At 37.4% G+C, this 25784-nt stretch overlaps 1 protein-coding gene across 9 annotated transcripts in view; it reads left to right on the forward strand.

Moving 5' to 3' along the window:
• UTRN (utrophin) overlaps positions 1–25784 on the forward strand; it is a 580797-nt gene that overhangs the window by 367519 nt on the left and 187494 nt on the right. The window contains exon 1 of one of the 9 annotated variants that reach the window (XM_023183787.2): positions 16111–16574. The exons of the other annotated variants lie outside the window; for them this stretch is intronic. Coding sequence (XP_023039555.1) covers positions 16524–16574 — 51 coding nt within the window. The 5' untranslated portion in view covers positions 16111–16523. Of the gene's footprint in view, positions 1–16110; positions 16575–25784 lie in introns of those variants that run through there. 9 annotated transcript variants of the gene reach the window in all.

The raw sequence follows: 25784 nt of genomic DNA on the forward strand, positions 1-25784 counted from the left end.
AGTGCTGGGATTACAGGCTTGAGCCACCGTGCCCGGCCCTAAAAAATTCTTAATCCTTACCCTCTTATGCCATTTTAAATTAACTCTAAAATTAATATTGGAAAAGTCTCCCTGCTTTGTTCAAATGGCTGATGCTTACATGTTATTTTGGATCCAGACATGCAAAATATAAGAGCTTCATACATAGGTTCAATACTTTTCTAAACTGAATTAGCGTTTTTGAATAAAATACCAGAGTATTCAAAATGAATGCTTTTTATCTGACTCATTAAGTAGTAAAAATAAATACTTAATTACACATGTAATATTATTTAGTTTTACAAACTGTTAATATCATAATAATCTCAAGAAGTTCTAAAAATGGAGATAATTATGACAATCATAAAATATAAAGTATATGGAATTATATATTTGGCTATATATTAGTCACACATTTTTAGGGCCTAATTTATATGCTTTTCCCTGGCAGTGTTTTCGTTACATTTTCCCAGTGTTTTTCTAAAAAATAAACTGTATCATTTTGTAATTCTTAGTTTGTCAGAGAAACCAATTTTATCTCAACTGCATTAAAGAGTAATAATAAATTTGAATATAGTTGATATAAGACTTGCCAGTACCAAAATGGGGTGGTTTATGTCAAGCAGTAACAAAAGGGAGCCAGGAGGCCATGAAGTAAGGGAGCTCACACATGTATGCCTACGATGGAACTTATCCCAAGAAATTCCTCAGAACCATAGTATTCCAGATAAGCTGCTTGCACAAGGAAATTTGCATAACAAGAACTGCTTTCATCAATGAGCTAATGTGGATTGCTGTAACAAGCTCCTGGAACCAGTGGTCTTTGTTTCAAAACAGTTCATGTGGACGTTTTTTCTTTCAAATCCTCCCCTTGCTTCAGCCTCTTTGCATGCACCTATGGTCGGCCATAGCAAGCATAACCCGAATTGCAGTTTCTTGCTATTCTCAAGAAACTGTTTGTTGTGGAGAGTTGGTCCCTCTATTGTTTATTTTAGGCTGAGATTAGCATAGAGTTTTGTAAAGTCCTGGAGTTTTATCCATGCCAGGGATTAAATTGGATTCTATTCCCAAGTAATTTTTGTTCTTGAGGACACTCTAAGAAATTATTTGTGTCTGCCTTAATTATTAAAAATAATTTTGTTTATTCAGTTCAATAGAATTGTATCTTTAAAAATAGTTATAGTCCTTAGATACTGTTTTGTTATAAAGTATTCTGTTTTGAAGATGTCTTTAAACTTACTGGCTTCAAAGATAACTTCTGCATTATTCCTTGGGCTTTCCTCTTAGTTCAATTTAGAAGGAACAGAGAAACACATTTAGGCAAATAATGGAAATAGGATTCACATCATAAATTGATACTTTTCAAAATTAACAAGGTAGCAAATATACGGGTGATGTTAGTTTTTTGATTAATAACAAGAGACAGAATCTGAAGGGTTAGAGGAAACGTGTAAGAATCTGAAAAAATAAAAGGAGCTGGAGAAGACACCCTTAAAGGTGATGATCAAGAAATCTGTGTTGCATAACGGGGCTGTTGGGGCTCAAGGAGAACAAATTTTAAAAGGGGCAGGAGGTATGGAGAAAGCTGTGTTGGTGATGCGAGTATTATGGGCTCCTCAAAGCGTGGTTCTGACTCTGGCAAAAAGTGGGAGGTCAGAGCAGAGTTGGCTGCTTGTAATTGGAGTGGGGAGAAAGCAACTCTTTAAAAAAATTTATGTCAAAATGGTATTCAGTGGTCCATCACATTGAATCAACACACCTTTATTGAAAACATATTATTTAGCACACACTCTAGGGGTTCATTTCTCTTATTCTCTGAACTTGAAATCCTTTTCTTGTTGATCTTTCATATGGGTCACTAAACAGATTCTATTTTACCTGATTAAATAAATGGTAACAAGACCTAGGTCTACTCCTTCGATTTTACTGTATACTTACTTAACAGTTCACCTTGTCAGACTTCTACTCCCTCTACAAGATTGAGAAAATTAGTGGTTACAGTGTCATGCAGTTCTATTCGGCTTGAAAAGTTATTGAGGCATGTTTTTCCACCTTTTTAAACTTGATTTATTTATTAGAAGCATTCCCTTAAGTGTATGATGAGTCAACGTTGCTTTTGCCTGACTCCAGTAAAGTCAAAGCATTATTTAATTTAAAATGTGTGCATGTTAATTTCCTTTCTTAGCATTTAATTGGAGACTTTTTTCCACAGTTAGCTCACCAACATGTTACTAGGTTCCTCTGTGTGGCTGTCTGCTATTTGAACAGACAAGCAACTAATTCGAATAACAGAACAACATGATTGTCATTCCTCCATTCTTACAGGTTATTTTTTAAAAAAGATTTTGCTTAAAAAGAGAATATACATAGTATATTAAGGAGATATAAGATCCATACTCTCCTTGAGACATTTTTTCACTTCACCATGCCAGCATTCCTTTATTCCCTATCATAATACCCATCAAGAAATGGGAGTTTTTCCTAAGTAAGGAAAACCTCTCACACATAAAAATCCAAACTGGGAAAGCAAATGTATCAGGGGGTGGCTTTTAATTTGACAAAAGATCTCCTACATTACAGAAGAATTTTCTGAAGATTACTTTATGTAGACAACTCCCTCAGTGTACCGAAAATCAAAGAATGTTCTACATTTTAAACACCTTTTAAAATGGGCACACCTGTTCCTAATATTCTTATGTAAATGGACCTATTTACATGTGAGACCAAATGTGGTGGGTAAATGAAAACCAGTGTGTGAGTTACTCAAGTTTTGTTAGTGATGTTAGAGAAATAGTCAAAATAGCTCAGTCTGCTCTTGCTATACTATTTTGTCCAGCCAATCTCTCATCCTCCCTTCATCCTAATTCCAAAACAGAGGGTAGGAGTAAAAGCAAAATCTTATTCCAAAAATCACACACTGGAAAGAAAGAAAACTCTATTGGATAATACTCAGTTTGGGATTTGTTTTCTCCTGTCTAGTTCTTAGAACCCTTGGAATTGAGATAATTCACTATTTGTCACTCAAGTAGGTTTTGAGTGAACTGATATATTTTATAGGATCCTTAAAGCCCATAGGATTTATATTGGTCATTTCTATCAATTGTGAATCTGCTCATACTTGTTCTTCATGAAACTATGGAATAATTGTTCATGTATTTTCATGTGTTAACCTAAAAAGAAACTTAGGCTCTCCAGAACAGAGGAGTTTATTTGAAAATAGCAGAGGATTGCAACCCAGAAAATGTGTACTGTGCCAAATCACAGGCACATCAAAAAGGTTGGGACCAAAGGGAGACTTTTAAAGACAAAGAGAAGAAGTTGTCATAAACTATTTGTTAAACCAGAAAGATCATTGGTTACAAGGGCTTGCTCTAAGAGTTGACGACAAATCATTGTTAAAGACATCGTTACTAGACAGGTGTCCTTGTGCAAGCTACTAATCTGGAGCTTTGCAGTCTAGGGGAATTTGCTTGCTATACGTCCTGTTACAGGCAAATGTGCAGTAAATGCAGAAATGTCTACTATAAGGCCTTTACAGGCATTTGCGAGTGAGGGCTCCCCCTTCATGGCCTTCCAACTCCATGTGCTAGGGTTTGACATAGTTTATTCCATTTTGGTATCTAAAACTTTCACACGTGGATAGTCCAGAATGGAAGCTCCTGCAAAATAATACTTACATATATATATATTTTTTTCATGGTATCTAGTACCTATGTCACATAGTGAACGCCTGAATAAAGGACCACATATATTGCAGTTGTTAGATTTTCTTAGGGACCCTATTGTTTAAATGACTTATAATAAGCACTTACTATGTGATGATAAACACTATGCTATTTATGTCACCTTAACTTCTCACTTAACATTAACACATCTTTACACAGTTTGGAATATTACTGAAATAATCACTTTATAGCTAAGAGAGAAGAGTACATATGGGTTAAACTCTTGCCCAAGGTCAGACAGTGAGTTGACTTGAGTCTTCCCATGTTGTCACTGATGCATCTTCTCCTTCTCTGGCTCTCATTCCCATTTATCCCTTCAGTAATATAAAGAAACTGCAGCCTTTCATTCCCAATAGAGTGAATATATACCACTCATTCATTATCTTTCAATTATAGTGCAAGGGCGAGCAGTTTACCCTAATATCCATTTCTCATTTGGTTGGGAAATTCACCAACAGAGCAGAAAAGCACAGTGGGGAGAGACCTCAGGGGAAACATTTACAACTTTGAGAGAAACCCTATTTTTGTTTTAATGTTAAAATTTAACTTTTAATCCCTTTGTAGTATGGGAAATGATAAATCTTCTACCTCATTTCACAAGAGGGCAGCACTTTCTTTTAAAATTTAAAGTATGACCCAAAAAATACAATCAAATTAACGTTTTCCATCATGAAGTTAAGCTTGAATGATTTACAGGAAGACGGGAGCCTCTCTGTCCTAGGGGAAATTTATGAGTTAAGATGAGTACAGATCTGCAGGGTAACTTGGGATCCTTAGAAAATAGAACGATGGATTAAAATCAAGCCCTAGAATTTTTGACTTGCAATTTGAATTGGAGACTATTATGGTAACTTTGTAAATGTATAAAAGTCTGTCAAGATCATGTCTTTCTCTTCTATTATGGCAAAACGTGGAGAGTGAATCATTTTAATATATTCAAATTGTTTTACTCTTGTCAAATAAAAAGTATTTATTGAGCAATGGTTTTATGTTTAGGACTCTATAGGTCATTTGAGGGACAAATAAATTTAACTTTTTTCTTAATTATTTAACTCTCAAAGAACTTAACTCCCTTGGGGTGTCAAGGAAGGGAAAGCACATTGCCAAAACAACCTGTAAACAAGCCAAGGCAACATGTAAATAAGGTACAGGGTAACAGTACAGCATAATGGAGATGGCCGATTTGGATAGGAAATCGTTGAATTAGGATTATAATGCAGGGCTTTGAGTAGAAGGTAGAAATTGAATTGGACTTCAATGGATGGATAAAATTTGAATAGATGAAAAAAAAAAAAAAAAAACACGAGGAGGATATTATTTAAGAAAATAGAATCCTGTCAACAGAGAAAAAGTACAAAGTGCATCCGGGCATGCTAGGAAAGCCTGTTGTTTAGAACATTGTAGGAATGATGCCTGGTATGTAGGATAAGGCTGTATTGTGGCACCTTGAAAGTTAGGAATTAGGTCTGCATTCTTCAATACCATTGCCGCTAGTTGTATGTGACTATTTAAATTTAAATGAATTAAAATTAAAATCAAAAGTTATTTCCCCAGTCACATCATTAACCACATTTCAGATGTTTAATAGCCATCCTACTATTGAACAACACAAAGATGGAATATTTTCATTATCACAGAAAGTTCTGTTGGACAGCACTGGATCACAGTTTAGTTATTTTGGGGTTGGAATATGGAGAATCATTAAAGAAACAGGGAATGATATGATAATATAAAGAATGTTTGAATTTTACTTTGTTTTATTTTAAATAGGGAATGATATGATAATATAAAGAATGTTTGAATTTTATTTTATTTTATTTATTTGTTTTTTTGAGATGGAGTCTCGCTCTGTCACCCAGGCTGGAGTGCAGTGGCACAACCTCAGCTCACTGCAAACTCTGCCTCCCAGGTTCACGCCATTCTCCTGCCTCAGCCTCCCGAGTAGCTGAGATTATAGGCGCCTGCCACCACGCCTGGCTAAATTTTTCTGTATTTTTACTAGAGACGGAGTTTCACTGTGTTAGCCAGAATGGTCTTGATCTCCTGACCTCGTGATCTGCCCACCTCGGCCTCCCAAAGTGCTGGGATAACAGGTCTGAGCCACCACACCCAGCCGAATGTTTGAATTTTAAATCTATAAGCCAGGAACTTAAAGGGAACTTCTTTTTTTTTTTTTTTTTTTTTTTTTTTTTTATCTTTTTTTTAATGTTAAGTGTTTTCTATGGAGCAAAAACAGAACTTGCCAGGTATAAGCATTTTGTATAAGTGTTCTAAAAACTGTCATATTTAATTTCAATTTTAAATTAGCTACTAGTATACTAACATTAATGAGGAAATAGAAGGTGAGCTAAAAAAGTAACTTTTTCATTAGTTTTCGAGCTCAGTTAGGTTTGTCGTGCAGCATACAGAACTTGAGAATATAGAAAGACTGGAGTCAGGAATGATGGCATGTAGAAATCCTATGAGGAGATGTATTAGCTCATTTTCATGCTGCTGATAAAGACAGACATACCCAAAACTGGGTAACTTATTTTTTTAAAAAAAGGTTTAATGGACTCACAGTTCCACATGACTGTGGAGGCCTCACAATCATGGCTGGAGGCAAAGGAAAAACAAAGGCACATCTTACATGGTGGCAGGCAAGAGAGCTTGTACAGAAGAACTCTCCTTTATAAAACCATCAGATCTCATCAGACTTATTCACTATCACGAGAATAGCATGGGAAGGACCCACCCTCATGATTTAATTACCTCCCACCAAGTCGCTTCCACAGCATGTGGGAATTATGGGAGCTACAATTCAAGTTGAAATTTGGGTGGGGACACAGTCAAACCATATCAGAAGGTGAAAGAGAAGTGAAGCAAGAAATATGAAAAAATATTAAGATATTTTGATATTTAAGTAGTGTGTATATGTGGGTATATTAATTGGTGATTCCAAGTTGTTTTAAAGTTTCAAAGTTGTTTGAGATGTTATGTATGAGAAAATTTAGTAATTCAATAATGATTTTTCATTGTCTACTATATGTTAGAGACTGTTGTAATTTCTGGGGCTACATCAATGAATAAAATAGAGCATTGCTATTTTAGGAATGGCTTCACTGATGTGATGAATATTTTATTATTCAGTGTGGCTTTTAATAATTACCAGTCATAGGCCAGGCGCAGTGGCTCACGCCTGTAATCCCAGCACTTTAGGAGGCCAAGGTGGGCGGATTATGAGGTCAGGAGTTCGAGACCAGCCTGGCCAACATGGTGAAACCCCGTCTCTACTAAAAATACAAAAATTAAGCTGAGTGTGGTGGCACAAGCCTGTAATCCCAGCTACTCAGGAGGCTGAGACAGGAGAATTGCTTGAACCCAGGAGGCAGAGGTTGCAATGAGCCTAGATCACACCACTGCACTCCAGCCTGGGTGACAGAGAGAGACTCTGTCTCAAAAAATAATAATAATAATTACTGGTCGTTGATAAATTTTCATGTAATCTGTTCATATTTTGTTTTAAAATTTTGTTGTTAATAATAGTCAGTGTTAACTCTTAACAAGTTTTCATTGTGGTAAAAAATGAAGAAATATTTTAAAATATCATACACTCAGCTTCTCTCAAAATATTAGGTTTGTGCAAAAGTAATCATGGTTTTTGCTGTTAAACCAACATAAATAATATACTATAATAATATATTTTTAGAGTTTTTATCAATTGTTTTTGAAATATATGAAAACTGGTGGAACCCTCACCTCTGAAAAAGTCAATGCAGGTATTCCTGGTATACATATAATAATAAGAAAATCTTAATTGTCCTGTAACTAAAACTATCTAACTCTCAATAAATTTTTGTTGAAACAAATGCACAATTATATAGTACTAGTCAATGTCTTTCTTGATAAGAGTGTTTGCTCAAGTGTTAGAGGAACATTCTACACAGAAAAATCAAAGTTCAGACAAGAGTTCCAGGGTCAAGCAGCTAGATAAGTGTCATAAAGGAAATCATGACACAGGTCTTTTGATTTCAAGAGTGTTATTCTTTCTTATTTATCCCATGAAATATATATTATAGGGCCAGGATGAAATAATACAGATAAGTCATCTAGTTTACATGTAACATCAATGAATATTTTCTCATACGATTAAAAAGTTTTCTTGATTGCTTTTCAGACTATCATAGTAGTAGAATGATCTGACTCAATTTTTAGTGAGGAAGTTTTGTTCCGATGACTTAAGTTCTTATCATCCTGAACTATATATAGTCTTTTCTATACCAATGTGTAGTGTTGTCAATTTGCGTTTTGCAAATATCTTCTTCCAGTTTTTGTCTTGCCTTTTTATTTTCTTTACAATATTTTATTTCAAGGGGTTTTTGGGGGACAAGCGGTGTTTGGCTACATGAATAAGTTCTTTAGTGGGGATTTCTGAGATTTTGGTGCACCCATCACCCGAGCAGTGTACGCTGTATCCATTGTGTAGTCTTTTATCCCTCATCTCCCTCCCACCCTTTACCCTGAGTCCCCATGGTGTTGTACTTGTAAAGGCTCTATTACTTCCCAGTTATTCCGTATTCTGATTTTAAAGTTAAAACAATCTCCAGATCAAATTCTAGATGGAAATTATACTTTAAATTTCTTGGTTTAGCAATTTCAAATGCAGAGCTTGAGATGACCAGGCATTGCAAAGTCCCTCCTACTGTGGCTTAACTTATCCCTAAACAAGAACGTGGCTGATGTCAGTCTCAGATGGTGCTTCACCTGTCGAGGTTCATTTCCTTTAGTATGTTGTTACAGTAACCTTCATGGCACATAAAGTCTTCTGTCTCTCAACCTGACAAGCAGGGTCCAGAGAATAAGACTTAATCACTATCACAAGAACATCACGGGAAAAACCTGCCCTCATGATTAAATTATAATTTTCTTTTTCACTTCTGCAATTTAGATCCATGAACGAAAGTGCTATTTGTATTGCAGCATCTCTTTAGACACTAGTAGACTCTGGTGCTTTCACTCTGCCACAGTCTGGGTGGGATCACTTAAACCTACTTGAAAAATAAAGCGATGCTTCCATTGCCTGGATAAATCAGGCCAGACATTCATTTTCAAGTGTTATCAACGGATTTTTATAAACATTCCAAAAAACTTTAGACCCTAGTATCACAGTATTAGATGACAATAGGGATACTGGTTTCCTTGGGAAGAGAATAGCTTGAGTTACATAATACCTGTTTAGACACAAAGTTGTCCTTTAAGTAAGCAGGAGTTACTAGTTATAAAGTAACTTATGAGAACAAAAAGGCTTTGTTCTATGTGTCCCTTGAGAAAAGCTTACCATTGACCAGCCCACTGCTGCAGAAGGCTTTTTTCTATTGAGTGCTGGTTTAGTAGAGTGTTAGACCATCTGGAACGTCAAAACTTCTGAAACTTTGAGAGGCAAAAATAATTGTCTCCAGCAGCATTAGCTTTCAAATGTAATGATGCCACCTTTTTTGGAATAGGTATCTACCCAGGAAGATAAATGTGTTTTACTTGGGTATTTTCTATCTATTGATTTAATTTTGTGTGAAAATAGTAACACAGGCTGTGGTGAAATTTTCACACAGTATAAAAGATTTAACATTGAATTGTTCCATTCTAGACACTCAGCTCTCCAGTCCCTCCCTCGGAGGTCGTCACTATTGCTATGTTATAGATCTTCACAGAAATATTATCTATACCTCATAGATTGTACCTGGACATAACTACATAACTGTATCACTCCCCCCCCTTTTAGGCATATACATAGGATATGTATTTGCATACATATTAGAGATTATTTGCTCTTAGAAATTGTCTACCTCTTGGCTGGGTGTGGTGGCTCACACCTGCAATCCCAGCACTTTGGGAGGCCGAGGCGGGCAGATCATGAGGTCAGGAGATCAAGACCATCCTGGATAACACAGTGAAACCCCGTCTCTACTAAAAAATAGAAAAAATTATCCGGGTGTGATGGTGGGCCCCTGTAGTCCCAGCTACTTGGGAGGCTGAGACAGGAGAATGCTGTGAACCCGGGAAGCGGAGCTTGTAGTGAGTGGAGATCACGCCACTGCACTCCAGCCTGGGTGACAGAGCAAGACTCCGTCTCAAAAAAAAAAAAAAAAAAGAAAAAAGAAATTATCTCCCTCTTTTCCATAGTTGCACAGCATTTCATTATGTGAGTCTGCCATAACTTATTTACCCAGTTACCTTTCCATGGACATAAAGATTGTTTTCAGCTCAATAAGTCAAGTAGGACTTATTGAGCATCCTTGTACATATGTCTATACACGTTTGCAAATTCCTAGTAATAGAATTTCTGAGCTAAATGTTATATGCATTTTAATATTCGATGGGCATTGTTAAATTATCCCCTACCCTCAAATTTGGCAGTTTCTAATAATCTCTAGGAAATGTAATGGCTTAACTAACATAAAGGAATTCTTCATTTTGTAGTCAGCCTGCTGATTTCCATGTAAGCTGCATAATACATTGTGTTACCTGTCTATGTAGAACTCATTGCTCAGAGCAAACATCTGAAGGAAGAGAGATAAAGGTACAGAAAGTAAATATGACTAGAGGGAAAAAAAAAGGATGTTCGTGGTGTAGGACTTTTTGTGAGAAACCACAGTTGTTAGTGTGAGTGGTTCATGTGGTTAAGTATTGACTGCTTATTGGTGATATTAGTGAAGATGGATCATGATTAGGGAGTTGAAGCAGGTTTAGAATGTGATTTTGCAGAGAATCCAGAATGGGTTCCTAAGTAAGAAGATGACAGGGACTTGGTTCAGAGTTGAAGCAGTAACTCCACAATGAATGGATTAGCTTCCAAGCATGAGAGAAATCCCACTGCTTAGTATTATACACAAGAATATAGCTGATTGCATGGAGTTAGTTTGAACTTCCTCTGTGTTTGCCCAATGTTCAGTTCCTTAAATATGTATTCAGATTATAGGAACAATGCCCTCCTGGGGAAAGTACCAGTTTTTTACCTGTGACTGAAAACAGCGCTTTCAATTTTGATCTGTTTTGACATTTTAGTTGCTGTTATTAAAATTTATATTTTAATTTTGGCTTTAATTTTCTAAATCTGCATAACTGAAAAAAAACTGGAGAAACCTTTATGAAACCTTTTGAAAATCTTTAAGAGCCTTCTTCCCAGAGCCCTGTGGATTTAGTTGCATATCCTACAGGCTTGTCAGTAGACATCTGGAATTTGAGACTTGGCCTCCTGAGATTGTTTCCCTCTCGTCTGATGCTGCATATTTTTTAGGAAGTATATGGTTTGGAAGCATTAACTTGTCTTGGCATTATTTTTAGTCACCTAATAAAGTGCTGTCTGAATTATTAAATATTTAGAAGGTTGCTGAAGGCTGACTCCAGCATCTGGTTGGCTAATTCAGAAGCAAATCAGCTGGTATTTCTCCTCCTGAACCCGTACCCCACCCACCCATTCCCCTGAAGAAGAAAAAGCTCTTTGTGCCTCTTTAAATGTCGGTTGGAATCTTCTGGTTATTTGTTATAGAAAATATACTAAGTATTGAATCTTTTTCTTATGAATCCTAATTTTTATTTCTCTATGACCACCTCTAAAATTATCAAGGTAGATGGCATTATATTGAAGAGACAAACATTAAAAATAATTCTTTGTGTACAAAGCACAGTGCCTGAACTTCCTGGGATAAAAGGAGAGTTTTCCCTTTCATCAGGGGACTCAGGCCTCCATCCTTAGACTGAACTTTTTGCCCCTTAGGGCTGTATATTACCTTAAATAGCTACCAGCTGACACACTTCGCTGCTGGCTGATGTTAACTCGAAAGCCGAAATGTATGGAGTGATCTCTCCCTAATGGAACTTCAGTGGTAGAAGACAATGAGTTGAAAACGCAGATCACAATTAGGGTCTTGAACCTATTTTATTTTTGAGTTATAAATCCCAAGTTAGAAGGGTTATGAAAAGGATAATTGTGTATATTTCTTTCACAAGAAATAAGCTAGATCTTTTTTTAAGTCAGAATGGGCTTACAACAAATAAACTTTTCTCCCCATGCCAGAAGCTCCTCATTTTAGTAATGAATAAGCCATGATGTAGCAATTTATGTGTAATCACCTATTGACCTTCCATATGCTTCACTTTAGAGACTCTTAAGAAGCTTTTCTTTTATTTTCTTTTTGTTCTTTGTATTCACCAATATAAAGAGAAACCTGTTAGAATTTACATAGAAAACATACTTGATCTTTACAGTTTTAAAAATTGTGTTTAGTGGGAAGGGTGCCTTAAGATCCACTATAGAGTAAGATGTAAAGTTCTTATTTGCCTGAACCGTAAAGAATATTTTATTGCCTTAATAAAATTACTAAATAGATCATCTTTTAACAAATTATATGAAATATAGTTTTTAAGTACAAAAAGTTTGTAAATTGTCCTACCCTTTGAAAGTTATTGGCAGAGCCATACACATAGCTCTCTTCATTTTGGCATTGGAATGTGGTTTTTATTGAGCAATTTAAATATAGATTTTATTGAGTCCATTGTTGAATTTTCCTGTGCTTCTCTGTGGTTCTGGAACCTTTTTGCTTTCTCATGAAACTCTATGTCTATGTTTGAAACATGGTTTATTTAGCTAGAGATTCCTGGGTTATTCAGTGTTGATCTGTTACAGGGATTGGTAGTGTCAAGCATATTCCACCTACTGAGGATTAGTGAATAATTTATTTGCACATTGGCTTAAATTGGGAAAATATCAACTACTTCAAATGTCATCATCTAATTTATTAAGTCTCTCTGGTGATGTATTGCTTTCACTGGGCATTTTTGTTTTGTTTTGTTTTAATAATTACAGGATTACAGGTGATAGTGTATCAAAGAGTTGGTTGGTAAAAAAGGACTGTGGAAATGTAGGTATATTACCAAGATGATATTTTGTGTACTGACTTTAAACTAAGAAAGTACTGTTTTTTTTTGTTTTTTTGTTTTTTTTGAGACAAGGTCTCACTCTGGTTGCCCCGCTGGAGTGCAGTGGCGTGATCTTGGCTAACTGTAGCTTCGACCTCCTGGGCTCAGGTGACTCTCCCACCTCAGACTCTCAAGTAGCTAGGATTATCATCACAGGCCACTACATCTGGGTAATGGAAAGTACACTTTATCTTATAGATATCAGCCACAAATTCGTGATGAAATGTGCTCACTTTTATTAAAGCAACTCACATTTACAAGTCTTTTAATGTATCAGTTATCAAAGAATGCAATACTTTTGAGTAGTATATTAAATATTTAGCCATTTGAATTTCACAGAATGACTTTGGATCTTTACATGGATAATCTGTTTGCCTTTAACACTTAAAAAACAACATTTTTAGTTGCTTTCTTGTGTTTTCGTGACAGTATAGTTACCCTGTAAATAAAACTAGTTAAGAATTTTTTTAAAAAAATTCTTTCGAATGATCCCATGTTCTTTTGATGATCCATTTTTGAATATGGATCCACTGAGTTTTGTACTCTTTCTTGTAAAGAGGCTGCCATCAGCTGGGTGTAGTGGCTTACGCCTGTAATCCCAGCACTTTGGAAGGCCGAGCTGGGTGGATCACCTGAGGTCAGGAGTTCGAGACCAGCCTGATGAACACACAGAAACCCCGTCTATACTAGAAATACAAAATTAGCCTGGCGTGGTGGCGCCTGTAATCCCAGCTACTCGGGTGGCTGAGGCAGGAGAATTGCTTGAACCCGGGAGGTCGCGGTTGCGGTGAGCTGAGGTCGCACCATTGCACTCCAGCCTGGCCAACAAGAGTGAAACTCCATCTCAAAAAAAGAGGCTGCCATCATAGCTAGATTTGTCAATATCTTAGTTTTTGTTGCTGCGTAACTGTATATAAGGGAGTTTTCGTTAAGTGTCTTCGTTTCTACCTTAGCAGAGGATGTCAGTTCCAAGGTAGCTGATACAGAGGCAACAACTTCTGGATATTCTACTCTCGAATTCCATGGGAGAACATACTCTTGTTCCTTTCTCCTGTCCAGGACCCAGGTGCCTACCAGGCTGATAAAAGTTCCCTTGCTCTTATCTTTGGGGAAGAAGGCCTAATACAAAGGATACGCTTTCTTTTCCCTCATCTTTATGCCTTGGGTTTAGCCTTGGGTGTGGATACAAGATATTTGGGGCTCTAATAATAACATATCATTCTTGTCTTGTTATAAGAGCCCTTTAAACAGAAAAGGGTCTACTTTAGAGAAAGACTATGGTATTCCCTGTTGTTCCACAGAGTTTTTGTTTAATTTACCCTTCTGATCTGTGCATGGGGGAATGGAATGGTGTGTTTGCACATGTCTCTGATCCCAGCCATCCAGCACCCTGGGTGGTAGCTGGAAGTTTGCCCAGCTGAGAAAGATTGTTCTTTTTCTCTCCCTCTTTTATTTATTTATTTATTTTTTTTGTGTGTGTGGTGGTGGTGATGGTGATGGTGCTTCTGGTTTCTTTTGTCTTGTATTTATGTAAAAAGTTTATTTGCTGCTCTTGAAAGATCTCAGCATGTGGCCCTAGAGTCTTTGCACACCAGGTTCCCTGTGACCACTTTCCCTGTAAGTTTCTTCACCACAGTTCTGATGGCTGGTCTTCATGCAGATGTCAGTGCTGTTTTGATCCAAACTGTAGATTATTTTTACTTGTGAATTTCTGAATAACCATTAGATTAACACATTTGTTTTTGAAATCAAATGTGCGTTGAGGTGAAACATGTTCTGCTAGAAAGCTCATAAAGCCATTTTTCCCCTGGGGACATGCAGGTTTTTATGAAAAAAATAATGAAAATATTTTAAAAGCTTGTTAAAATTTGTATAGATGGGCATATGTAAAACACATGCTATTTAAATACTGATGAAAATAAGTTAGGAATGAAATGGAAAGAAAAATGATTTGCAAATCCAAAAAATAATAACAACATTGTATATTGTTCCCTGATTGGTTTTCAGTTTTTCTGGTGTTAAATGGAATTTCTTACTACCCATGATTAAATGAGTGCTAACAGTATTGTTATTTAAGCAACTCAGTAGCCCTTTAGGAGATGCATATTCTGATTTCAGCATTTTCCCCCATTTTGGTCTATGCCCTGATGCAAAAAAGTAAACTTACTTGTATTAAAATTTACATTATTCTATTTGTGATAGTGTCACCATTATAAGCACTGCATCTTTATGATGAAATTCTGCATACAACTGGAGAAACATGTTTCAAATGGACATTTCTGTTATACTTTATTGGTATACTGTACAGCTGTATAATTAATGCAAAAGCAAAATCACATTTGCCTTGGAATGATATCCATAATATCACTACAAAGAATTTATAATTTGGATTGGAGTTTTTTTCTTTAAAGTGATGACACTTAAAACTTTGTGGAAGATGGTATTTCTCTGAGTGTCAGTAGTAATTTAACATCAAAATGGAAGACAAATTCAATGTAGTTATTACTCATATTTTGAGTACAGTAGTTTCTCTCATTAAGTTTTATGTCAGAAACAAGTAAATTCCCTGTAAGAAAACAGTCTGAATGACTTTCAGCGGCATCAAAGAGATCAAAACACGTTAAAAGTATTTTCTTCGTCAGTTTCCTGCTAATACCTTTTTGAAAAGTAAAATTAATCAACGCGTATTTCCTTTTGTGATTTGTGTTGTTTTGAACATTCACCCCCTTTTCTTTTCATGAGTTGGCTCCCAACTGGAACATGGAACCTGTGATCCATTCAAGATTGAGACAATATAAGAGATAGAGAACTGACTTTTGGGGCAGGCAGGCCTCCAGGAAGTGGGAGTGAGCTTTCACTTCAAACTGTGTGAGGGGTGGTGGAAAGGGAGGATGCTGATTAAAATAATAAACAACTGCTGGAAAGAGAAGTTGATTACCACACTGCTGTCAGATCAGCCAGGGGAGCTGCCAGAGCCCACTGAGGCTACTCTCCCTTACCACAAAGCCGGCAGAAGGGACTAGGAGATTTGCTGCGAGAGCTTTTCTCTGGACAGACAGAACACCTTTTAAAACAACTTTAGTTCTGTCGCATTGATAGCATGCCTTAGGCCAGGCTGACCTAGGGAAATGGACTGAAACTAGCTTGGTGGTTACCATAGCAACCCAGGCTGCTGGTGTCTGGGAGAGTGAGAACCGGTGGCCTCTTGTCCTGTGTTTTGGTGTTTCTTCAGCTAAGAGTACACTCCTCCTTCGAACTCTACACAAGTCATGCTCTTTGAAAACTGGCTCTTTACCCAGGATTTTTTTTTTTTTTTTTTTTCCATTCTGAAATCAGTCTGAATGGAGGAAGTTGGTAATACTTGGCTTTTTTTTTTTTTTTTTTCTTCTCTCATGAAAGTTTCCAGGATATAGCTTCTTTTTTTGCTGTGTGTAATTGAGACCAAACTCTAAGCTGGGGGCCCAGGAGAGAACAGTTGTGGCCTGCAGGTCATTAGTGAGGTGAGCAGAAGGGAATCCTGGGCTTCCCAGAGAAAGAGGACACCATGCCAGCCTCGTGGAACACAGCTACCAGGAAATACAGAAGCAGGTCTATTCCTTGCGAACTCCGAAGTCCATGAAAAAACGGACCCACAGTGGGGTGGCTAAAATGTCCCAGCGCAAGCTGTTGCCGCTGCTGATGGACCATAGCTCAAGGGCAAGGCTTGTAAAGGATTTTACAAAGGATTTTAAAGTATAGCCAGAAAAGATACGGTGTTTAGAAGTTAAACGCTGTTGTCTGAAGGAAGTTTGCCAGAAAGATGTAGGCTCCAAGGGCTACTGGACAATGATTGGTCTGAACTTCAACTTGCGGGAACTGCTGACAAAATTTGAAAAGGTATGCAGAAAGCAAACTTCATGAATGTACTTTTTTCCTTTCTTTCTTGCCTTTTTTTTTTTTTTTCACTATACATTTAGATAGCAGCTATTCTATTGACTCTTTGGTGGTTTAGTGTAATTTATTAAGAATACTTGATTTTGCTCTCTCCTTTAAATATGCTTTTCAAGTAAACGGCTAATTAGCAATTATTTCCTTTAGTCAGGAGGGCTTCTCATGATGCCTGTCACTTTTAGAATTCCACATCAGAAGAAACTCTTTGTACTCAAGTCAGCTGGTAATTTAACTGAAACTTCTTTGGAGAAAAAAAAAAATAAAATGAGAATAAAATAAAAAACCAGCAACAAACACTGGGTATTGGTGCCAAAGTCTGACTTCGTAGGCATGGGTTCTGTTCTCCATATCCCTCAGCTTTATCTGTCCAGCCCCTGCCTGCCGTGCACTGCCCTGTACAGCCCTCTGCCTGGAGACTCAGCTCTGGGTGGCAGAAGTCGCTTCACAGTGACAGTGGCACATCTGACCTCAGGCTTTTTATCTGAGCATGTCTGTTTTAAACATGGAGTGCTTGCATGCACTGTGAAGCTTTAATGCTTGGATTATTAAATGTGCATGTAGCTCTTTTTTCCATAGGAAGGCTCCTGGCACACTCTAGATGGAGTCTAGCCTGCCAAATACTACCTTACATTTATAGTTAAAACAGAAAACCTCCACATGCGTGTATGCGCTCCTGCTCTCTTTAGCCTTTGGATGCCAAGCACCAATCTTCTTCCAATTTCCAGTCTTTAAAGAAAAAGAAAGACAGAAAGGGGTGAAGTCCTCCCTCAGTTGGTATGTAAGTCAATTATTAATATTTAAAAAGCTGTGCTCAGTGGCTTTTACCGTGAATGCCCCATGGTTCATTGCAAGTACAAATACTGCAGAAGCAAGAGTGGATTGAGTCATTAAAAGAATAATGGGCTTTTTCTTACAAACCACAATTGCCAGAGGGAAAAGATGCAGTATCATGCCATCTGAAAAGTTTGGGAGCTTTTCCAAAACAATTGCAGTCATTGCTTGCCTTTTGATGATAGGAACGTTTTGGTGTGATGAGTGTGGAGAGAGAAGAATTTAACTCCTCCTTGGTGGGTGCTCCCTCCTGGCAGTAGTTGTTTCTCGCAATCTCTGCCTGCACCTCTACTGTAATGTAAGGATCGTAACACAGGGCGGACTTCAACCTCTCACTTTAATATGTTGTTAAGCATCTAAATTCCTGAGAGTAAAAAAGGTTCTCCCTCAGCTTGCTCTCCACTTAGAAGGGGCGAAGAAAGCAAGGAATATCTTCCTTATGGCAGCTGGTAACAGCAGGTGACAAACTTTATGACCATAAAGAGATCTGTTAGCTTGTTTTGTGTAGATTTGTCTGCTTCTTCCTGAAAAGGTATAGAGCATATGTTACATGAATGATTCATTACTTAGACCCCCTGAGAGGCAGTAATTGTGGGCAATAGCTGGATTTTGTATTGTAATTGCTGCTGTTAGTCTTAAAAGCCTAGGTCAGATACCAGGGGTTCCTGACCTGCCTCCACCTTCAAGCCATTTTACTGGCAGAGTTAGAAGTTCTGGTTATATTAGCATGTTTCCCCTTTTAACTCCCAAGCCTTAATATTTAAATATTTCTTATTTCTGTTTTAGTAGTTGAGTTGACAATAAAAGATATCTACTGGCTTCTTCCTGTCAAAGGCTTGATTCGGGATTTTTATTTTTATTTTTTATTTATTTATTTTGAGACAAAGGCAAACTCAAAGAAACAGTCCTGTTGTAATTCTCAGTCTGAAGTTCTCCATGTATATGTATTTTTGTGTTAGGCAGTTTTATAGAAACCTATGTGAAAGTTGATCTCTTTGCCATATTTTACTTATAGGAAATTGTCGTACGTGGATGTATTCTTTCCTAAGTGTTAAAATCCTTTGCGTATTCTTACAAAATATGTCTCATATATTGAGACGTTGCTTCACTGGTTTATTGGCAGGAAAACTGGAGTTACGGAAAAGTATCAGTACCCTACACCTCTCAAATACAACTAAACACCTTCCCCGAACAAAGCAATAATGTCATTTCTAGGGAAAGACCAAGGCCTACTGCTATAATGCAGAAGCCACAGGATCCCTTCAGAAGCTGAGTAACAGTCATTCTTTTTTTTTGGGACTACAGTTGCCCACCACCTCGCCCGGCTAGTTTTTTGTATTTTTTAGTAGAGACGGGGTTTCACCGTGTTAGCCAGGATGGTCTCGATCTCCTGACCTCGTGATCCGCCCGTCTCGGCCTCCCAAAGTGCTGGGATTACAGGCTTGAGCCACCGTTCTATATGCAGAGGCAGAGTCCCTTTACTCTCAATTCTCAGTCCTGTCTCTTTCTCAGTATTAGTAACCTGTTTCTAGAAAGAATACTAGCCTTAACGATTTACCACTTTTCATGTCAGCAGTTGTCATTGTTCAGTCTGAAGTTTAGGTGACCACAGTGAAAAGGGGATTTTGCTATATTCCTGAAGCAATTTCAGGCTTTAAGAAAACGAGAGTCCGCTGCTGGACTAGTAGACTCAAATCCTGATACGCTCAGTAGTTGAGGCCAACAGCTGAGCAGCAGGCCTGCTGATGGTGGCTAATCTGGAAAGTTATAGACTGGTCAGATCATTAAAATTCCCAGGTGAAAGCAGACCTTCAGCATAACTTTAAGGCAACAGTTTGTTTTTGAAGGTAAATTGAAAGGGATATTGTAGTCGATATCTTTGAATTTTGGAGACATCCAGTGGTTTTGTGATTTTTATTGGATATCCACTCATATAAGAATGTTTGGCACCTGGTCTCAGCATGTGTGATGCTGGGCACAGGCGGGGTGGGCAGTTTCTAACCTTGGGTACTCATTTCTAGTCTTTTGGAACCAGAAAGGGCAAGGCTGTGAGTCTCTTGCAGGCAGGAAGTATTCTGTTCCTACAAGATGGCAGCTCATTACAGATTAGGAAGTCCCGATTGGAGGGAACCATGCCAACTCCAGAGTGGTACCTAAGGAGGAAGAACTTCTTACCAGGGGAGGATGACCCCGTAGCAAGATGTGCCTGCCAGCAAGCAGGTCCTAATCATCTAACAAAGTGATGAGGGATAAGAAGTTGTGACCATGGGCTCAAGGGTGACTATGGGAAGAGTTCACACTCAAAGTTGACTGGTCCACCAACACACCACTCTGAGATCCAGCCAGTAAGTAGTTTTATTGCCAACCTGATTTTAATTAATTTTTTTTCCCTGAAAGTAATGATTTTAGGGAAATCTCTCTCATGACTTTAGGGACTATTGACATACTGTCATACTTAAGCCATTTGCATTGTGTACTGTATTTCTTTTGTTTAATAGTCACAGAAGATAATGTAATGGCCAATTTTAGCTCAGTGACATTTTGGGTGACTGTTGCCTTTTATTAATTTATTCAGACCTGCTATTGGATGATTAATGATAATGGTAGTTCTCTAAGGAATTTTTTTTTAATGTGTGTGTCTGCTGTGTGTCTGAGTGCCATTCTCTTAGTACCATTCTCTTGGTGACTCCTTGGGCAAAGATGCTTCCCATGATAATAACACAGAGAGAAGCCACTCAATGCTGAATTTCTTTATGGCATTTACCTCCTTTTGCGTGACTCTAATTTTTAAAATTACAATTTGAAGCTATACTGTATTGCTCAGTTCGCGGTATCTCATTTTAAAACAAATGTGTCCTCAATAAGATATAGTAAACACATTTCAAAGTCTACTCATTTATTCCCTACTTAGCAAATATTTATGAAATATGTACCAGGTGCTGGTCTAAGTGTATAGATGGAGAAGACATTGATCTTATGGCCGAGTGGGAGGATACAGACAAGGACGTTTTCAGTGAGAACTGCATAATTAAGCAAAGGCAGATGAAATTATAAGAGTAATAGTAGCCCTGATCTCAGTATTTGTGAAGTCTCTCCTGGAGAAATTACATTTAAACTGAGACTTAACAGATGAATTTAAGTTGAAGGAAGCAAATAAGATTATATACCAATGTGTGTGCATGTGTGTGGCCCGTGGGTGGACATGTGTCATGGGAAGAAATTGGGAGCTTTCGGGGTCACAGGGATTGCTTTGTCATGGGTCAGAAGTTGAGGAACTGTGTGCCCCAGGCTCGTAGTTTTAAACATTTGAAATGCAATAATTTTTCTCTGGGTTTTCTAACCTGTTCAGTTTTGATTACATGATCTGATTTGTTTGTTCAGTTTTCATTACACTATCTGAGTTTGTTCCACTTAGTAATTTGACTGTTTTCTACTCTGTTGTCTTACTTGTTTTTTTTTTGGAGACGTGGATTTGCTGTGTTGCTCAGGCTGGCCTTGAACTCCTGGGATCAAGCTATCCATCCACCTCAAGTCTTACCTATATTTATCATCACAGATAACAGGAAAAGAACATTATTAGCATCAATTTCTTAATTCAGAAATGTTTCTGTAGACCTGATGATACCACCTCTATTGTCAGTCAAAAGTGTGATTCAGTAGAGTGATTAAAATCTGTGAGATTAGTTGTTGGAAGAAAATTTATAGAATAATAATTAAAATCAGTAAATTAATTGAATAATTAATGGCAATTACTCACTATCCCAGAAACCTCACAAACTGTTTCAAAACATATTTACATGTGACATAACCTTTGAAGTTCATATTATTTGCTTATTCTATTATTATTTAAGTTATATATATGTATTTTTTTAAAAATCATGATTCCTCATTTTCAAAACCTAAAGCTGTGAGTAATCCTGCTGAGCTCCTGATAATCAATTCTGAAATCCAGTCCAACTTTTGAAAGGAGTGGTGGATTTATTTTCCCCTAATGATTAACTTTGTTTAGTTAGTCTGAGCTTTGGGACATGATAGCGAAGTTGTCCTAACCTCGTTTCTTCTTCACCTTCAGGAAAGGGATCAGAACTCCTTCAGAAAAAGCATCACTGTTGCCACATAAGGTTAAGTAAATAGGCGGTGCAAAAATAATCCAAAATTATTTTAACAAGACCAAAAAGGATGAATCTAGTCTAGTACCCATTTAGTTGTTGAAGACTTCCTGGTAGTACTGTTCTAAATCTCTGTTTCCTGTCAGAGATTTCAGACAGTTCTGTTTATTATAATGTGAGGAAATATTTTTGCTTACATATTTAAGCAAAATATGTTTTATTTTCATGATGTTTTATTAATTTGTTTTATAATGTATATCATAATTTGTTTATAATGTTTTATAATCAAGCTATCAAGTAGTAGCTTGACTATGAAACATTATAAACAAGTTATGTGATATACATTATAAAGTGTTTACAGTTATATCTCTATGGGTTGTATCATTAGAGAAATGCCCAGTTAAGGGCAAAACTTGTATTAAGATACTAATTATTAAATAAGTAATAAATAAATAAATAAATAAATGTTTTCCCATATTTGTGAAGTTTATTTTGATCTGAATAGTGGGTATTATTTACAGAAAGACTAACCACTTGTCAGTGAACCTCTGTGAGCTTTTGTAGCCATCTTCTGGAGGGCTGTTCTGAGAGTCTGCATCTTATGCTTTGGATGGTGTTTTATTTAGAGAAAACTGTGTAGTCCTATTTTTCTAACTCCTGGCTTTTCTTAACCTTCTACATTATACTTACATTATTTTAAAATACCTTTCAAGCGAATCCTGAAGACATTGCTTCTGCCCTGTTTTCAAATGTTAGTTCAACTGCTTGAATATTTTGCTGTGGCCCCTCTGTGCACATGAGTGGTTTATGTTAAATGCTTGGAAGAGCATTGCTTTGTGTTTCAAGATGGATTACATTCCCATAACTCATTATCAGTAACCATTTTGTGCTGTTTAAAGTTCAGAAGGGCTTGCAGGTGACAGAGGTAAGCATTAGTAGGGCCAAGTCTCCCAACTGTGCAGCGAGAGTCAGCCCTCTTTCATGGAACTTTAATTTATTGTAGCATTTGACGCCACATCAGGGTCATGATCTGACAGCCTCCTATGCTGACATCCTGAGTTTCAAATCAGTGCATCATTGCATATTGATCTATGAAGAAACATGATTCATTAACTGCATTTATTTCTAAATTTTCAGTGCAAGCTTAGCCAGGACTTTGCAGTGCAGGCTTCTGAATTATTTTAAGTTCTCCCATTAAACTTTTTAAGTGAAGAAATTGAACAAAATGATTACTACATTTCCTTCCAATTTTTCAATTGTTTGGTTTTCTCCTAGCATTATAGTGGCCAATTTGCCAGTCAATCAAGATAAACCTATTAATCCATTCATACATTGATAATGTGTATCTATGTGTCATCTATCTACTCTGTTTACATTAGGCGACTTCTATGTAACAGAGACTGCGAGGATATAGAAGAAATATTAAGATGATTTTCTGTTTTGAGGAGCTCCAGGTATGTTTGGCAAAGTTAATATGCCACCAAATGTCAAATAAAACAAAATAATGTATGGGATTTTATTTTCTTTGATCACTTGTGGTTGATTTTCTTCCCAACTTTTGATGATAATTGTGTGTGGAAGGGTTTTCCACATTCTGAAAATTATATTCTAACATGAACATATGACCACTGGTAGCACAGTTAAGGAAACCTTTGTGGAACTGCTTAATCATCCTTGGTTGGGCCAGCTATGTAGTCATGTTTCATTCCCATTCTTCATGGTGGCTGGGTTGGAAAACACGTGGCCTGATCTGATGTGAGAAAGCAAATTTGCTTTATGTTCTTGCCACCCAAATGTCCTGATGTTGTGCATGATCTTGTGAAACTTAGAAAACTATGCATCTTAATGCATTTCTCCTTCTTCTTCTTCCTCTTCTTCTTCTTCCTCTTCTTCTTCTTCTTCTTTCTTCTTCTTCCTTCTTCCTTCTTTCTTCTTCTTTTTTTTTTTAGAAAAAAATCCCCCTTTGCCACCCAGGCTGGAGTGCAGTGGCATGATCCCAGCTTACTGCAGCCTGTGCCTCCAGGGCTCAAGTGATTCCCTGCCTCAGCCTCCCAAGTAGCTGGGATTACAGTCTTGCACCGCCATACCCAGCTAATTTTTTTCTATTTTTATTAGAGATGGGGTTTTCATCCTGTTGGCTAGGCTGATCTGGAACTCCTGACCTCAGGTGACCCGCCTGCCTCAGCCTCCCAAAGTTCTGGCATTCCAGGCATGAGCCACTGCCCTGGCCTTTTACTTTTTTCTTCTCTTCAATATGAAAGGAATCAAATAGGTCAGACTACATCAGGATGTTGTGGTTTGAAGTTGTCTTGTGCTTTTAGTTGTGGTTCATCGATAATGATGTATAGGAACTTAAACAGGAAATTTGAAGCCAGGTTCTCCTTGGTGATAGAGAGCGAAGAGGTGCCTTGCTCGTTGTATCATTGAGCTTCTTGAGAAAGATGGCTACCATACGGATATATACCAGATGCATAAAACCATTGCAAAACACTATCTGCAAACCTTTAAATATGTCTCTTTAGATGTCTTAAAATGCACTTCAGGACACAGAGGTAGAACAGTTGTATCAGGAGATGACACCAAAGAACTTTTCAGCAGAACTTCCCTTTTCCTTTTTTTCACTGAGAATTTCTATTTGGCACATCTCAAACTATGATTATAATGAGACTGCAATTTTCTATACATGGTGTTGCACAGCCTGAGAACCTTGAATCATTATCTGGCTCTGTTTCCCGGCTGCCCTATTCACTTCTGTTCTGCACTGCTGTGGGATAGAACTGCGAGTGAAATGCAAAAGATTCAACAATCTCCGAGTTTTTGTTCAGCAGTTAGGCCTAATTCTGCAAACTGCAAACCACACTTTGCATTGGACCGGATTTGGTTTTGTCATTTGGGTCAGATAACCTCAGAGATCAAGGGGCTTGCAAATTTGGACCATAAATCTTGCAGGAGCTGTCTATTAAACTTTGTGTTCATCTCACCCAGTCTCCAAATCTAACCCTATTAGTGTCATGTTAGACATCTCAGATCCCGTCAGAAATAATACTAGGTCAGTGCTGCCCATTCACCTTATGTAAGTGATGTCTTCCTAACATGCTGATTGGGAGTAGTGAGGTGCAAAAGGCCCTTCCATGGGTGTTTCTGGTTACTGGAGGTCTATGGGTGATTGAAAAATAATCACTTAGCTACTGGTGCCTAAGCCTGGATTCTTGGTAGAATGCGTGGGTGTGCTTACTAGGAGTGAGTTTTATTTTATTTTATTATTATTTTTTTCTCTTTCTTCACCTTTTTTTTTTATTATTATATTTTAAGTTCTAGGGTACATGTGTACAACATGCAGGTTTGTTACATATGTATACATGTGCCATGTTGGTGTGCTACACCCATCAACTCGTCAGCACCCATCAACTCGTCATTTACATCAGGTATAACTCCCAATGCCATCCCTCCCCCCTCCCCTCTCCCCGGTAATGGGATGGCTGGGTCATATGGTATTTCTAGTTCTAGATCCTTGAGGAATCACCATACTGTTTTCCACAATGGTTGAACCAGTTTACAATCCCACCAACAGTGTAAAAGTGTTCCTGTTTCTCCACATCCTCTCCAGCACCTGTTGTTTCCTGACTTTTTAATGGTTGCCATTCTAACTGGTGTGAGATGGTATCTCATTGTGGTTTTGATTTGCATTTCTCTGATGGCCAGTGATGATGAGCATTTTTTCATGTGTCTGTTGGCTGTATGCATGTCTTCTTTTGAGAAATGTCTGTTCATATCCTTTGTCCACTTTTTGATGGGGTTGTATGTTTTTTCTTGTAAATTTGTTTGAGTTCTTTGTAGGTTCTGGATATCAGCCCTTTTGTCAGATGAGTAAATTGCAAAAATTTTCTCCCATTTTGTAGGTTGCCTGTTCACTCTGATGGTAGTTTCTTTTGCTGTGCAGAAGTTCTTTAGTTTAATTAGATCCCATTTGTCAATTTTGGCTTTTGTTGCCGTTGCTTTTGGTGTTTTAGACATGAAGTCCTTGCCCATGCCTATGTCCTGAATGGTATTACCTAGGTTTTCTTCTAGAGTTTTATGGTATTAGGTCTAACATTGAAGTCTTTAATCCATCTGAATTAATTTTCATATAAGGGGTAAGGAAATGATCCAGTTTCAGCTTTCTACTTATGGCTACCCAATTTTCCCAGCACCATTTATTAAATAGGGAATCCTTTCC

The sequence above is a fragment of the Piliocolobus tephrosceles genome, chromosome 5 (assembly GCF_002776525.5).
Source record: "Piliocolobus tephrosceles isolate RC106 chromosome 5, ASM277652v3, whole genome shotgun sequence".
NCBI classification, from domain to species: Eukaryota; Metazoa; Chordata; class Mammalia; order Primates; family Cercopithecidae; genus Piliocolobus; species Piliocolobus tephrosceles.